The sequence below is a fragment of the Pundamilia nyererei genome, unplaced genomic scaffold (assembly GCF_000239375.1).
Source record: "Pundamilia nyererei isolate P.nyererei 1_Seehausen unplaced genomic scaffold, PunNye1.0 scaffold00009, whole genome shotgun sequence".
NCBI classification, from domain to species: domain Eukaryota; kingdom Metazoa; phylum Chordata; class Actinopteri; order Cichliformes; family Cichlidae; genus Pundamilia; species Pundamilia nyererei.
Window position 1 is genome coordinate 1,318,422 of NW_005187410.1, and position 17,654 is coordinate 1,336,075.

The 17,654-nt window shown below is 37.7% G+C and overlaps 1 protein-coding gene across 2 annotated transcripts in view; it reads right to left on the bottom strand.

Moving 5' to 3' along the window:
• Positions 1-2,663: 2,663 nt before the first annotated feature.
• bard1 (BRCA1 associated RING domain 1) overlaps positions 2,664-17,654 on the bottom strand; it is a 23,924-nt gene continuing 8,933 nt past the window's right edge. For both annotated transcript variants that reach the window (XM_005723286.1, XM_005723287.1), the window contains exons 7-11: positions 12,567-12,699; positions 11,967-12,099; positions 9,022-9,114; positions 4,812-4,909; positions 2,664-3,506 (exon numbers count right to left, since the gene is read on the bottom strand). In XM_005723286.1, the coding sequence (XP_005723343.1) occupies positions 3,159-3,506; positions 4,812-4,909; positions 9,022-9,114; positions 11,967-12,099; positions 12,567-12,699 (805 nt within the window). In that variant the 3' untranslated portion in view covers positions 2,664-3,158. The remainder of the gene's footprint in view (positions 3,507-4,811; positions 4,910-9,021; positions 9,115-11,966; positions 12,100-12,566; positions 12,700-17,654) is intronic.

Genomic DNA, 17,654 nt, shown 5'->3' on the forward strand with positions numbered 1-17,654 from the left:
ATTACGGAATGCATTTCCACTCTAAAAAAGAAGGCAGAAGATAACCAAATGATTTCAGTTCGACACAATAGGAAAAAAAGAACGCCACAATCTGAACTCGAATGGTGTGAAAAAGATTAAAAAGGCTTACAATGAGGTTGTTGCATCTGCAGTGATGTCTATGTTGCACTGGAGTGTTGTTGTGAAGAGGGAGCAAATTACAATCTAATTCAATCTAATTTCAGTCAATCTATATTCCAACATCACTTATTTGGATTCTGGGCTCATTCTTTTAGATTGGGTGAGAAGTCTGGAGAAGAACTGCTGCTCCTTCACATTAAAAGGTCAGTCAGTAAAGGAGTTTTGTGGCATCTCATTAGGATTATTCCTGGACGCCTCCCTGTGGAGGTTTTCAAGGCAAGGCAGACTTGATGAGAATGCTTGTGCAGGGCCAGTACACTTTGGAGGGATTATATATTACAATGTAGTCCAGAGATGCCTTTGAGTTTCCCCGGGAAGAGCTTATGGACATCAAAGAGGTGTGAGGCATCGGAGCTACCTTACTGAACCTGCAATGAAGGTGAAAAACCTCCACTGCAATTCAGTAGGCTGACGCAATCAGACGTGTCAAGTAGCCTAGTTATCATTTCTGAACAGTTACTGTATTTTATGCAAACTACATAGACTGAAGCTGTAAAGGGCCATGCCATATCTTACCAGCTACAATACTAATATAAATTTTGACACGATAAACAAGTGATGCATTGTGTTTACTTCCCATAGTACACACAATGACACAAGAACAGATACACCATATTGCCAAAAAAGATTTGTTCATCTGCCTTCACACACATTTGAACTTGAGTGACATTCCATTCTTAATCCATACTTTTAATATGATGTCGGCCCACCCGTTGCAGCTACAACAGCTTCAACTCCTCTAGGAAGGCAGGTTTAGGGGTGTGTTTATGAGAATTTTGTGACTATTCCTTTAGACACTGATGTTGGACGAGAAGGCCTGGCTACAGTCTCCATTCTAATTCATCCCAAAGGTGTTTTGTTGGGTTGAGGTTAGGACTCTGTGCAGACCACTCAAGTTCTTCCACAACAAACTCTATGATCCATTTCTTCATGGACCTTGCTTTGTGCACCGGTGTGCAGTCATGTGCAGGAAAAGGAAAGAACCATCCCCAAACTGTTCTGATAAAGTTTTGAGCACAAAATTGTCCAACATGTCTTGGTATGCTGAAGCGTTCCTTCCACTGGGACCAAGCCCAACCAATGAAAAGCAACCCCACCAAACTTACCTGGCACAATGCAGTCAGTACCCAGACTTTTACAGTAGCAATGTGCTTTACACCACTTCATCCGATGCTTTACATTGCACTTAGTGATGTAAGGCTTGGATTCAGCTGCTTGGCCATGGAAACCCATTCGATGAAGCTCTCTGTAAACTGTTCTTGAGTTAATCTGAAGGGCACATGACGTTTGGAGGTCTGTAGCAATCGACTCTGCAGAAAGTTGGTGACCTCTGCATACACTATGCAGCTCAGCATCTGCTGACCTCACTCCATGACTTTACGTAGCCCATCACTTCAAGATTCCGCCATTCTCAGTTACTTCTGCTTTGCTAGAATACCACTAACAGTTGACTGTGGAATATTTAGAAGTGAGGAAATTTCACCACTGGACTTGTTGCACAGGTGGCATCCTATCACGGTACCACACTGGAATTAACTGAGCTCATGGGAGTGACCCATTCTTTCACAAATGTTCTTAGAAGCAGTATGCATGCTGGGGTGCTTGATTTTATACACCTGTGCCCATGGAAGTCATTGGGACACCTGAATGCAATGATTTGGATGGGTGAGGGAATACTTTTAGCAATATAGTGTCTGAGAGTGGGGTTAGATGGTGTTTGATGACTGAACAAAGAACAGTACTTTGCAAAATATGTAAGTAAAATGTTCCTGCTAAAGGTGAAAACAACAAACTTGTTTTATAACCTGAGGCAAAAACACAGTGAAGACACATGAGGAGGAGATACAAGCAGCCGGTGATGTGTGACCCGAATGTAAACAAATGAGTTGACCAAGCATCACTGGAGCACTCACTCCATATGACAAGAAAAGCCAAATGTGGATGGAAATTACTGATGTGTTTATCAGTTACATGCTTCAAGCAACTAGTTAAGCTTGACCTGAAGATAAGTCCCAGATAGAAACTTATACTTTTAATTTCAATTTTAGGGGCCTTCAGGTGTTACAGATTTGTTTCATTTATTGTTAAACTAAAGTATAAATCAGTTATTTTACACTTTTACTTTAAATCTCCAGGGATAATACTACCTAGGCTACTTTTGTGCTTACATTTGACTTATGCTGTGTATACAATTGGACTACAGTGCCGTCTACTCAGTTCAGGAATAGATTCATACTCCAGATCAGGTAGTCAGTCATCGGTGACATTAGGTCAATGGAACATTTCCTTGAAATATTGACTTTGAGGCTGTATCACTGACCCCAATCTGTAAATCCAGACTCTGTTTGATTCATATATACAGCTCCCAAGCTTTTTATCTTTTAAATGCTGGTAAATAATTTGTTTATTCCTGAAGTCTTGCCACTTGGATAAAGGAAAGAAATAATTTCATCAACAACTTTTAATAACAAAAGAGTTTCAAGAGTTTTTTTTTTTTTTTAAATACAGCATTATAACCAGCAATAACTGTTAATTACATCAAAAAGCAAACAAAGAAAAACAGTTATGTTAAAATGGCTATGTCCATGTTTTCTAATATAACCTCTTTCCCTCCCTTTTTATTTTTCATTTTTATTTGTGTGCAACACAACTTTGTTTCCTCACTTTTTTGCATCAATTAGTGTCAAATCTTCTATTGTAAAGTTCAATCATACTGTATATAAGTCAGATTCTCAGACTTGTGAAAAAACAATCTATATCTATCCATCTATCTCTAGACAGATTTGTACTTTATTTTTACATTGTAAGTATGGACCATTAAAATTAGCAACATTATTGTTTTATTATTCTGTATATGACTCACTATGTCCACTAAATCTGCATAGATTAAACAACAACAACAACAACAAGACATACATACACATTATGGCCATACTTATGGGTAAGTTGTTTAGTGCAAACATAATTATTTAACAAATTTAGACCAATAGTTCAGGGTCTGGTACAGGGAGGAGGCTGAAGGCAGTGATGCATTTGATGACCCAGGTGGTGGGAGCTGACCACACCTTGCCTCGTCTCACTACTGACGGCTTGTGAGGGGCTTGAGGGTCATAGATGATGTAATGTGTGCAAAGGGCCTGGTCGGACCCTGGCAGGGCATGATAGGCTGTGGCATTCACAGTTTGAGTCACATCACTGTCTGGCTTGGGTTGCCGGTTCAGTAGCTGAGCTCCTCCCTCCCGGAGTAGTTTTGTGAGCTCATCTTTGGTAGGCGTCTTAAAAGAGCCAAGAAGGAAGAAGAAACATCCATCGAACAGTGGTGGAAGCTGTGAAATACGACGGGAACAGACATTAGTGAAAACTTTGAAGACCGCCTCATCCCTTGAAGAGTCCAAGGCTCGTCCAAACTAAAACTGTCTTGCTGAGAAAACGTCTCTATTATCATCCTTCATTAAAAATTGAAAACAAACGAGCTTAGTGGCAGAATGAGTAAAGTCTTCTCTTTTGTTTATGGTGAAGATAAATGGTAAATAATTGTCTTTGCTACTAAATCTAGGCAAGCGCCTGTGTGGATGCTTTGTGTTCTTTGCTGCAGCGCCAGAAGACATTTTTATAAGCACTGTTCTCCAGACAAGCTCTGAACCACTTGGCATTACGGTTTAAAGCAGCAGTGAATTAGGCCACTGGAGACTGTTCTATTCACAGCATCAAGGAACTCAGCTGTTTTGCGTTGTAAATTAGCACTCTCAGGTCTTTAGAGTAGAAAGATTACTTTATTATACGTTGGCAGGGTTTTACTTTTGCTTCTGCATGTCCTTTATTTAGGATTTTGATTGATGGTTTTTACCGTTTTTCAAGAATGAACATTTATTTTGCATCAGAGGGGGGGAAAAAAAAAAAAAGAGTTATAAAAGAGTGGGGGAACATGTGTCTCCTTGTGGTTATGACCAGAACATGCTGAAAATACCTTGAGAATTCCTCAAGGTAACAGGTAAACACTTTATCAGGTACATACACAGTGCATAGAATTTTGTTTTTGCACAAATGAATCTGAACAAAGCAGACTAAAGCACCTTTAGAAGCAAATGCAGCTTCTAAAGAGTCTTTTGCCAGTATTAGCTTTGACAATGCAGTGCCCCCATTCTCTAAAAACAGCACAAGCTCCATCGGGTTTCATGCTGATTGGTTGGGGAAAGCTATTTTCAAGCCCTGCCAAAATATCTTCTTTAAACTGAGGTCATGACAGACTTGGCCACTGTAAGTCATTCATGTTGTGTTAGAAACAATGTCAGTGTAATTTTGGCTTTGTGGTTAGCTGCTGTCTTTCAGAAACGGTTGGCTGCAAAATCAAACATGTGGGTGAGAGAACAAAAAATTTTGAATACTTAGCTTAATTAAGACTAATTTGAATTGAAGAGATTAAAAATTTAATTATATTTATATTGATTTGTGTCTAAAATAAGCAAATATGTTATGATTCATGACAGAAAACAGATTTATACAAAAAAAATAAATAAATAAACTATCACCATATGCCACTGCCTGGAAAAACAAATTTTTCCCAAGGAGAGAGAGCTTAAACAACGCGTATTCATCAATTTCATATCTTTGTTTTTGTGCTTCTCGCTTACCAAGCTGCATCTGTTGATGCGACTTCGCTGGGGGCCTTCTCCTGCTTCATGCTCAGCTTCAGGCACCCACTTCCCCGCCTGGAGACATGCCTCCACCCCTGGCATCAAAGAGAGAGAACAAAGAAAATTAAAGCTACAGCTAATTATGTTGACTTTGAGGGAATGTGACAAGGCTGTGTTGCACACCAAGGATGACAGTCTGTTTTATCACAAGTTGGAAGATTTCATGTATTGGCATAGCTGCCGTTGTTGACAGAGAAAGATGCCCACAGCATGATGGAGTTAATGATGCAACCCCCGTTTAAAGTATTAAGCAGAATTCGAGCGTCATCTCTTTCTGTCTCTTGAGGTTTTACGGAGTCAAAATAAAACCGTGTGACAGTCAGCATCCAGGCATTTTTTGTGTTAGAGATATAGCTTTTGTTAAAAATCCTTAGGAAGAAAATCTTAAAAAGGCAGAAAACTTTTTAAAAGTAAAGGCAGATAAAGGGGGAGGGAAAACACACAAAAACATGCACATTTTAATGACCCCTCACTGTCACAGATAAAAATGCTTCTGAAGATGTCACAGATCAAACTGCGGCTGTTCTCAGTAAGTGTTCTATTACTGAGCATTATTTTTGGGATATATTAAAAGAAACCCCAAATCCACAGTTTATAAGTGGCATATCTAAACATTAAAGCTAGATTAGGTTGGAAATATGACACTTTGCTGTGGCGGGGTGGGAAGATAGGAAATACACCTGAGCATACGCATTGGCTCGAATAACGTTTTTCATTACAAACACACTGAGTTTTCTCATTACGCTTCTAACTGTTAGAGATGCAAACTATTCCACAGACACATTTGCAAGGTATATACGCAACACTTTGCCTCAAGTTCTCTCTTACAAACATTCCACCTTCCAAATATGTGAGTAAGATGACAGGAACAGATCAGTGTGTGTACACCGTGACAGCACCATTACAAGGGGTGAGGAGTAGTAACATTTCTTCACCCCCCTTAATTACAGACTTCTTTCAGGAGGACCCCGCTAAAGAGTTGGGCAGAGATACAGGGGTTAATCTCTCTCTGGACGATAGCACTTAGTTTCTTAGAGTCATTAGCATATTTGTTAATCATACTCCGAAAGAGAGCATAAAACATCTCAATCCCCATCCTTACTGAGTGAGCAGTAAGATGAACCAGCCCTCTTGACTAACCGTGAGACCAAACTGTTACTGCGATCTCATTATAAAGACAAAAGCTGACGAAAACTTGTCCTCTTATAATGAGACAAGAAGAATTGTATTGGCATTTCGAATGGATAAGAAGTTCTAAAGGCCAATACAGACGCTTTAGGAGTGAGACAGGATACAACATTGCACTCATGGTCATTATACCAAAAGTCAGTATGAAGCCATACTAATCAAAATTGAAAATTTCTCCTCTTCAGAAACACCTCCACATCTGACATCAACTCCTAGGAAAAAATAGCACAAGTCTTGAATTTCCTCCATTGTTATGCAATTTATCGTTATGATGAACACCAGTACCTACAGAAATGCTCTTGTGGCCTATGCTAGTTTTGTGCACCTATCTAACTTCTGTAAAAGTTCTTGTGATCAAAGAATGACCTGCCAACCAGTCTTTCTGGGAGAACAGACTGTAAGCAACCAGACTTTGTAGGCTTTTATTGACACTAACAGGCAACTCTGCATCCTACACTTCCAATCTCATATCTTTAAGTAGAAAAGCTGACCCCAAGAAGTTTTCTGAGACCTGCAATGAGAGTTGTACTTTTTTCAGGCTGCACTGATTGCTTAGAGCATTCAGTAACGTTAAGAAAAGTAAAACTGCATGTGCTTTATTAGTTCAGCTTTTCTGTGTAAATGCAGTCACTTATGTATAGGTGAACTCTTAGTCTTCCTATGACTAGGGACTGTGCATTGAAATGTCTTCATTAAATACGCAATGGAAAAATGTTATAATGTTAATGTTTAAACACATAAGATGAAAAAACAAAAACAATAAGTGGACATTTTCTAGCTATAGGTTGCCAGACACAGCTGGTAGATGCAAGATTTAAAAAAAGGTTTACAAGCGAGCTAATTGAGATTAGATTGAGGTAAATAATAGTCTCATTTTACTCTAGCAAAAACATTAGTGTGTTTCCCCCATGCTGGTCAAAACCATTTCAACTGTTCTGAACATGTCTTTTAGTTTTAAGTGAAACCCTAATAAAAGGCTTTTAGTTGGAATATAACCTTGTTAGGCACACAGAGACTGTGCATTTCAATCAAAATGCAATGCACTGAAACAAGTCTGATAAAGAAGTAAGCCGGGGCTCGGCTTAGCGGACAGGGATGGCATACAAAGTCAGGTGACAGTGAAAATGCAGCTCCTTGTGTGTGCTCACATACACAAGGAAAAGAAACAGATAGGATGCCACAGTGACTGTCACAAGGGAGACAAGAAGTGTCAAGTGCTCAGCCCGCGTGGAGAAAAGAAAAGGGGAGGGGGGGATAAATATGGTCCAAACACTCAAAATGTTACAGTGACACAACTACACACATTCAACGTTGAACTGGCTTACTGGCAGAGACAGAAACAGGAATGCACGGCACTGTACTGTAACACTCACACATTCCCACACATACAACAGTCAAGGGCATGCCAAGGTGCCAGAAAACTCTTTGACTGCAAGTCTCTTTCTGCTTCCTGTGAAGCTGATTGTCTCTGAACATATGCTTGCTGACTTGGTCCAAGGATACCAGAGAGACTAGCCAAGATTAGGAAATTTTTTGCAAGGTATTTATCTTGGTAAAAAGGCAGAAGAGTTGACCAACTTTTTATCACTAGTCATATTTGGCCTTGTGATATATTGATTCCCACCTACTTCACTTGGCCGTCAGACATAAGGAGTTGTGTGCACACAGAGCAACAGGCACAAACAATCTGATATGAAAACTGCTTGTTGCTAAATGTTCTTTAAATCTTCCCATAGAGACCGGATGTTGTGCATGAAAAAAAAAATCCTGTATATTTTATTTGGACTTTTCCCAAAAACACCCAAAACAGAATAATTCACTTAAAAGGTTCCAAAATGAGAGAAATTAACACCATAATATTGTAGCACCAAGTAACACATCAGCAATTTTAATGGTTTACATGTCCCTAAATGTAGCCGCATAAAAATATTATCTAAAACAGTCCTATGGAAAATCACAAACAGCCCACTGTTTGAAACAAAGACGGCTGTTAAAATGTTCTGTGGGACTGAGCAGGAGGCTAATCTGTTATCTCAAATTGTTTTGTTTTGTTTTTTTCTCTCTGTAGAAGCATCTGGGAAGTCTTCCTTGGAAATGTTAAGAAAGGGCAGGCAATTAAAAAAAAATACTCAGCAGGTGACTAGATGAATCATGCTTGTAGCAGTGACCTTACTGCTGCAGGCTTATAGGTTAAAGCCGATTAGAATGGATTCCCTTGCAATCAGCAACCTCAGTATTTCTGCTGTCTTGTAAGGTAAGCAGAGGCCGCGCTACCAACATTTGTGCTGTATTTTTGGGAGATAAATGACTAAGCTGAGCAACTACAAGAAACAAAACTTCTATGTAAATGGAAATACTGTTTCTATATCTAGAAACTCTCTGAAAGACTTTAATGACTTTTCTGTGAAAAATGTATATATATATATTTATCAGGTACGGTATAGAAATATTTACATGTAATTTTGCCACTCAGCACAAATAGCCATCTGGCACTTACTTCTGGATGAAAGGTATTTGAGTTTATTGCAAACAAAACTTACAATGTACAAATGTAACGGTGCAGCATGTGAGGAAACACGTGATAGTAGCAAATTAAAGTTCTTTCTATTTTTGGGCAAGAAGCCCAGTCAATACTGAACTTTATTAAAAGCAATATATAACAGGACAGATTTAGTAACTGTAATTACATTGCTTTTGCTAAATTATAACGATACTACTCTAAATGTCCAAGACTTTTCAACATATTAAATTCTAATGCTATTAGAGCTGTCGGAGCTAGAAGATCACAGAACAATTTATTCATTTATGTTTTATACAGAGTCATGACATCAGTAAATCTAAAAATATTTAATTCACAATTCTGGATACATTTTCCAACAGTGACACTTACACATTAAATGAATTAATGTGAATTAAGGAATTAAAGACTGTTAAAGTTGACAGCCTTCTCTGTACTTACATTTGTATCTAACAATCCAGCAGCCAGCAAGAAGACCCATGAGGGTGGAGTAGGTGGTGGGCATTTGCCCTTCCGGTACCACAATGTGACTCACTGGAAAAAGAAAACAGACACACACCAGTCCATACAGGTCCACATTTTGCCTGTGACACAAATTTTGGTAATTTTGCACCAATGTATCTGAAAGGATGCAGTCAGTGTGTCGTTTAATTCGGGGGCTTTGCAATAGTGAAATTCTAAATGTTTGGCAATTCGGCCTTTCATACATGTTTATATATCCATTATGTCCATGACATAACACAGCTTCCACCATGTTTGACAGATGACACATTACGCTTCAGATCACAAGCTCTCATTTTCTCTCTCTATACTTTACTCTTCCAATCAATTTAGAACAAGATTATGTTGGTTTCATCTGTGCAGTGAATTTCACTCTCTGCATGGTCCGGTTATTTTTTAAGGTTCAAGGTTCTTTATTCGTCACATGCATAGTTATACAAGTATAACACACAGTGAAATGTAACCTGACACACTCCTCGAGGGGGTGGGAGAAAGAAAGAACATTATCTATTATATACACATTAGGTAAATGTGCAGTAGTAGCATTGTATGCTGCACTACAGCTTTTGTTTGTGCCAAATTCTAAGCTGACCATTCTGTTTTTGCATATTGGTCCATTGGTAAAAAAAACAAAAACAAAAAAACAACAACAACAACAACAACAAACAAACAAAAAACACTTTAATAATCCAATCCCTGTCTATAATAGGTCTAAAAAAATAAAAATTAAAAAAAATTAGCGAATATTTTTGACGGATTTTTTGACACATCTAAAGAGACAAACAAAATATAACTACAGAGAGTTTATCTTAAACAGTATAGTGTTTTTCATCTCAGCTCAAGTTTATCTCTAAACTTTTTGTTTTTTTGACACATTTATTATGTCAGTTTTCATGAGTTCAGCACTACCTTTAAGGGAAAAAATATCTGAAAATGTGAACAATTATTAACATCTGTCCCTTCTCCACTTTCTTTTTGACAGTGTGTTTTTCCACGTTGCCTTCCAGCATTTCCTACCCAAACAGTATTATAGATTATACAACAAATTTTATACTACATGTAGGCATGTTATGCATTTTATGAGACAGAGCCATTTACATGTGAATCTTTTATGAAATCATTTGTAAAAGGGTAAACCAATGTAATTATGCATTAAAGGAAAAAAAATCTGTGATTTTGATTTAGCAACGCAAACCCAACTGGATGAAATAGTTTTTATTCCAGGTTAGTCACTGCCCAACACTTCCCTAATGTCCCTTACTTTGAGTGGGTGAAAAGTAAGCTTACTGAAAACCTGTCAAATACTTCATGGCAACACAATAGGCCAAGTGTTAGTTTATTAGGGGTGGGGGGAAAAAAAACGATACTGTGTAGTATCGTGATATTTTGTTTGCTAATAATGTAATGATACAGGGACAGCAGAAATCGATATTTTGTTACAAACAATTTTTTCGTGGACTGGAACATGCTCTGACTTCAGAGCATGTTGATCAGCTCCTTTTTCTGAGCAAGAATCCTGACATTCCTTCACTGTCCAAATGTGTTTAACTTTTTTTTTGGCAGCAATAAACATGACAGTTTACTTATTTTAATTTAAGACATATTTTATTTTTATTAAGTTTAAAACTTTTTTTATTTAATGTAAAATTATATTTTGTTTTAATTTACTTTCAAATTCTTCAGTTGCTGAATGGGCTGCATAGTTTTCATAAATTGCATAGTTCAGAATAGCTATAATTGTACCAGATGGTTGCATTCAGTTAAATTGGACTAGACTGTAATACAAACCGTTCAGTTTGTCAACAATAAAACTGACTGAAATGAGAGAAAGACTGAGTCTGAGACTTTGATATTAGATAAAATGAATATTGATAAAGTTTACCTTTATGTACAGAATCTGAATATCGCAAAATATTGTAAAAAATTGCAATAATATCGTATGGTGCGTTAAGTATTGTGATAATATCGTATCGTGAGTTGTATGGTGATTCCCACCTCTATAGTTTATTGTGTAAAAGAAAGGGACACATAATTATGGTTAATTAAAAATTAAATACAAGCTTATTGCCTCTTCAATCAACAATTGAGCACAGTTGAAAAATTCAAAATGAACATAATTATATCTCCAGGGAGAAACCTTTTTACATTGTGCATTGACCATGAATTTGGTGGATTTGCAGGCTTCAGTTCAAAATGTGAGAAATGTTCATTGGAAGCTCCTACTCTCAGCCCTCAGGCCAGATGAGGGAGAATCGTGAGACACACTTGTGTTTTTCATTAGTGAGTATTCATCACTCTGACAGTACCTCCAAACATTTTATGAGGAATGATTTCAATTACTTTTGTTCTCTTGTGTTCTTTCAGCTATAAACTATGCAGCAGTGAAGGAGCTGCTGTATCACAATGATGTATACAGCTCTAAAAGTGTTTGTTAGTTACTGTTGAACCTTCACGAGTGATAATGCTCAAGCACCTGACGTTGGCTTTTACAATAAAATGGATTTGTGTTAGACAGTAAAGCCTATGAAGCTTGGCTCAGTAGCAAAAGGACCATTTGGGATTGTGAACCATCTCTAAGGTTGATGAAGTAGCCGCATTATGTAATCTTTAGTAAATGTTTGGATGAGGCCAAGAGACAACCTTTTAGTTACTGAATAACTCAGGAGGTTCAGCCTGGAATTTATCCTTCAGATATATATTTTGACTGCACGTAGAAGTGCTTGGCAGTTAAACAAGCTTCTGTACAAGCAGTTCGCTGGCAGTTGCATTTAATTCATGATGCTGTTAAGAGCCCATCACCAATAACGCTGAAAGCAGTCATGCAGCTAGTATTGTAAGGGGCTTGGACTGGAACGTTGATCCCCTGGAGTACAAACAAACAATACCTGAGCCAGAAAATGTGTCAGCCATCCTCCCTCCCAGTAGCTGTCCCAGTTTGACCAGTTGATGCCGTTCAGCTGGTGAGAGCTTGCTGGACAAAAGCACTATGGTTTGTTCCCTCCTCACACAGTCATTTACCTACAACAAGCAGAAATTTAGAGGTTTTGAGGCTTTTAATGCAAGAATATGTATTATGGTTCACTAAATCTAATCTGAAAATGAAAACCAACTGTAGGAAAAAGATAAGTTTCCAGAAAAAAAATGACTGGAAATATCTCTGCCTTTAGTATCTGTTAATTTTGTTCAATTAATCAACACAGCCAGCTTCAGGAGGCACTGGTCATTGCCATGTTCCATTTTTGTATTGTTCTGAACTTCTTAAATCTTGACCCTGACAATCACCAACCATTACATAATACAGACAAATTTCAACTAACACTGATAAAAACTAAACTGAAATGAGAAAACCACTGTGGAAACTAACTGAAATGAAGATGAATCAAAAACATTCTAAGCGATATGAGTAAACATAGTCATTATAATAACTCTGCTCCAGAGTTGATCATTTCAAGGGAAAAAGGGCTATTCACATCATGGCGACATACCACGGAGAGACTGGCTGAGGGGCTATGAGATATACGAGCATTTGCATATTGAGTTCCTTCTGAGGCTTCTTGGAAAATCTCCAGCATCTCCAGACTCGCTGCATAATCTGCAGGCCGCTTTCCATACAGATTTCTATGAAGAGGAACAAAGATAAAAGGTGTAAGTATCTAACAATATGCACACACTTATATATTTATTCACTTGCAGTGCTGCAGACCATCTGGTGACCACCAGGAAGGTCAGACACATTAACACTGAAAAATATGTCAACACACAAAATCTAAATCCCAGGAAACACCACCAACAACAAGATATTTTGCTGTGTAATCCTGCATCTCTTGTGGGTTATTTAGTCATGATGGATCAGTGCAAGCATTAAATAGACCGTTGTTTTTCACAGGAACATTGCTCGGGATCCAAGGAAGTGAAGTGCTGAGTCTGAAGTCATTTGGATGAGTGGTTCAGCTTGCACTTTAATCAGTCATGTTGTTTGTATAAGCTCATCTTGAGTAAGCTGTAAGTCATGATATACCTTTACAGTCACATTTTGAATGAGCAATGCACTAGTAAATTTCCATTAGGAAACAAAAAACAGCCCAAGAATATATATTACATGCAATATTGTAAACACATATTATTATAAAAATGATTCAGACTCAGCTGGCTGCACTTCCTTAGCCAGGAGCTCTAGAGTCTTGGGAACCTGCTCTGAAGGCTCCATCCACAGTGTCGTACCTTTGAAAGGATCCTTTTAATACTTGTTTTAGTTTAAGTTTTTAAGGAGATCATGTTTTCAAATCAGATCATCGCCCCATTTCATCATTTAGTCCCAATCTGTGCAAATTCAGTTTCAAATATTTGCTAAAAAAAAAAAAAAAAAAAAAAAAAAAAAAAAAAATTGGCAATGCCACATCCTGCTTGCTCTGTGAACTCTGTGCAACAGTGTGTGTCAATCACTCGCTAGTGCGTAACAGTTCGATATAAGGTTAAGCTGAAGTCTGTCCTATACTTCAAGCATAGGTCACATCATAACACTCACTAAATGCAAAGCAATTAATATCAAAAGGCTGCATACTGAATGTGCTTTAATTTTGATACATGGTAACCTTCTAGAACAGCGTGTCTAATGGAGGCTTTGCATCTCAAAAAGCACTATTATGTGCAGAGACTCAAAGACGATGAAACAGCCTCCCTTGGTTACAAAGGGGACAGCTTTAAAGTATGCGTCTTTACGTATGAGGAAATCTGCATGAAACAAGACTTGGGTCACCTTGATGAAAAGGGGGGCGGAGAAAGGAATCACGAAAGGCACAGGAGAAGGAAAGGAGACAAAGAAGAACCAAGCCCAGCAGGTCGTCTCTAAAAGATTAGGCGTCAGCAAAGATAACACCTGGGGGACAATTAATAGGTCCACTGGTCCATAAAATATTTCATTTGGATTCATACCCCCAGCTCCATATGCACACAAATACAAACAAACATAAAATGTCCCTGACACTTAAACATACGCACACACACAAGCTGGTTTAAGCAGCAGCACGTGAGAAGAATATCTACAAATAAAACAAAAAGTAGAGAAGGAGGTAAAGTCACAAATACTCTTCCACAGGCCTCTGCTCAAGCACACAAGTGGGTGGAAGGTGATGGTGGTTCTAGTAGGCGTCCAATATACCTGTGACTATCTAATATAGTCACAGGTATAGTGGTAGGTTATCCTAGAAAGTTTTAAGTTATAGTGGATCTTTTCGACCACAGCAAGCAGATTTCAGTTATGCGCTCATTACATAAAATGTGTTGCATGCTACAAATGGTTCATCCCTGACATTCTGAGCCTTTCTACCAAATACATTTTTCATTCCTAACTCCACTTTGTTAAAACAACACAAACACTGATAAAAGCTTTTTAACCTATTTACTTCTTGATATAAAGCTTAAAAGACCGTTGCCTTACTTGGTATCTACAGTTTCTATACAGTTTAAACCATTTCTGCCCAAAATCACATTAGCAGCAAGTATGAAGAGTGAAATGAAGAGGCAGTATTTTTTTCTTCAAATCAAAGACAATTAGTTAAATTTCCATCTTTTGAAATTTGTTCTGATCACCTTACAGCCAACACTGCTATGTTAGACTTCCCAAACACTTTCACTTAACTTTTTAAAAGTACCGCACTGTGAGTTTATTTTATTTTTTGCAAATGCCCTTCATTAACACCAAACCATAATCACAAATAATGTCGAGTACAGCTTTAAGAGTTCTTTTGATGCTTTTAGCTACACCCTTCTTCAAACTGCTAACAATATTTCAAACTTTGTGACTGCACAAAAACGATAGTCCAGTGCATAAAAGCCAAAACAGGATCGGAGCAATGCACTTTGTTATGACAAGAGAATGCAACTGAAAAGACGGTATGCATTATGGAGTACATTTCAAAGAGCAAGAAAATGACATCCATTAACTGGAAGTTGTCATGTCAAAGGTGCCCTCTGAGGTCTTCTTGTAAACAAGCAAAGCTTCTTTTCACACTTAGTTCAACTCACCAAAACAGACTGTCTCCTTGAGGGCTAACAAAAATGATGAATTACCTTCCATTCCATTAAAACGGCTGAAAAGCTATTTTTGGAACACTGTGACCTGCATTCTTTACATTGTTTGCCATCTTCCTGACTTTTCTGATTGGTGTATTACTGTAGTCCTTAATGTTTTATAACCACCAGTTTTTGGCTTGCCGATACTATCATCATCATACTTGTGCACCTGCATCATAATTTCAGTGCAAAATATCTAAACAACATCCCTAGAGTTATGATTAATTTTAATTAACTTTAATTTAGCTATATTAAAATCACTAAAATCTGTATAAAACCAAAAAAAGTCAGTATATAAACTGTATGGATACATACATACACACACACACACATACATATATATACTATGTCCTATACTAGTAAGTGTAAAGAGTGATGTAATGACTAATTACTAGCATTTGATGAATGTCATTGCGAGTTTGTCGTACCCCTGTGTATTTAATTATACCCAATGGCATGTTAGTACAAGGCTTCCAGGTGATGTTAATTAATGTCTGTATGGATTCAGTGCTTCCGGCTTAATGTGGTCATTACGACTTAGTCAATTTAAATATATCGGGTACCTTGTTGCCCATGTCTCATTAGTACAAATTTATTTTCACACTGCATTGACCTAAACATAAACAGTGAAATCTAAAAGCTTATTGTATGCTAAGCAAAATTCTTCAGGCCTCCTCTTAAGTTTACAGATGTCCTGCCCTGGTATACATTTAGAAGCTCATACTTTAAAGCGGTCTCAGAAAATACATGTTGTGACAAAGCAGATATCGCTTAAATATATTAAAAGGTACTCAATTGATAGTTTGTCTCTTTTAAGACTTCCTTCAGTATTTCAGACTTCAGTCAGATTAATCAAAAGTTGAGCTAGATATAAAGTGGACTCTGGCACCAAGTGATTTATAGAACTGTGACTAAACAACAACAAAATGCAGCTGAATCATTCAAGCTCTACTTGCACACAAACATCAACGGAGGAAAAACGAAGATCTGCAAAATCTGTGCCTCTAAACCCCGAGCTGTGTGCCAGTCAGTCCATTAGGGACTGCACTGGCAGATGTCTTAGCTTGTGTCCTCTGTGCATGTGTGTGATTCTGCATGGTAAGGAAGAGAAGCTAGGACAGGAACTATATTGATCTCGGATCCTGAATAGGAATGAATATTGATAAGTTTCTGGATGCCAATGCCCACATGGCTTCATGGATTCACTTATCGTCTAATATAGGCCTGCATTATTATTTCACACTGAAGTGCCTATTTTATTACATTGCAATACAGAGATCAGACCAGTAGAACGAAGGCTTGCATTTTCTCTGTCCGAGAAGTCCGAACATCTTGAGGTTGTAAACTATTATATTAATTAAAAAAAAAAAAACAACAACTCTTAAATAAAACCTTTCAACTTACAGTCTTTATTTAAAGAACCAATCAGGGATCACAGAAACTCTCGTACTAAAGTTAATGACATGTAGATTAACAGTGACTCAGAGTTTCTTTCTTAGTCTTGCTTGATCTTACAGCTGCCTACGACGCTGGTAATCGTGACATTTTAATTCTGGCTTTATGATTCAGTTGGTTACTCAGAGGCCTTCCAGGTAAGAGGAAAATTGACCATATTACCCCAGTACTGAATTCACTTCACTGGCTCACAGTACAATAAAGGAATACTCTTAAAATCCTTTTATTAGTTCACAAAGCTTTCGACGATTTGCCCCCCAGCACATCTGTGAATGGCTCACTGTTTATAACCCAATCACACCTCTCCGGTCATCAGGTGCAGATCTTTTAAATGTTCCTAGAATTACAGTCAAGTATGCTGAAGGTGCTTTCAGTTATTGTGGTAACCTGCTTGTTGACCTGAAAACAATTACATCTGTACTGACATTCAAAAAAATAAACCTAAAACCTCACAGAATATCCCTGCCCGTTTTGCCTTGCAGACAAATAATAAGGCAAAAAAGAACAAATGTAAATCAAAGTTATGAGACAAACACAACTAAAGACAAAAACAAACAAACAAAGTATGATAGGTATTCATTGATTATAAGACTGTAAAAGAGCTGATCATCTGATCAAAGTACCAAGTCTGATTAATTAGTCATCATAAGGATTAGTCAGTTCCCGTCCTCATTATTGACAATGTACTTCCACAAGCCGGAAGAGCTCATATGGCATCAACTGATTAACAAGCAATCAGCACTGAATTTTACATCTGTCCACCTATGTACTATGTAACTCCCAAAAAGCTGAATGTCTTGTATGATGACTGAGAAACAAGTCCTTGAAAATTTATTGAGGAAGTGGGGGAGAAAAAAAAAAAGCAGTGGTCCAGTAGGACAGAAACACCACTATGATGTAATGCCAGGAAACACAATAGGCATGCAGTAAATATTAACTTGGTGTAAATGTTCTGTTTCTTTTTAGATTTATGCTTCAGTTGTGTGTGTGTGTGTGTGTGTGTGTGTGTGTGTGTGTGTGTGTGTGTGTGTGTGTGTGTGTGTGTG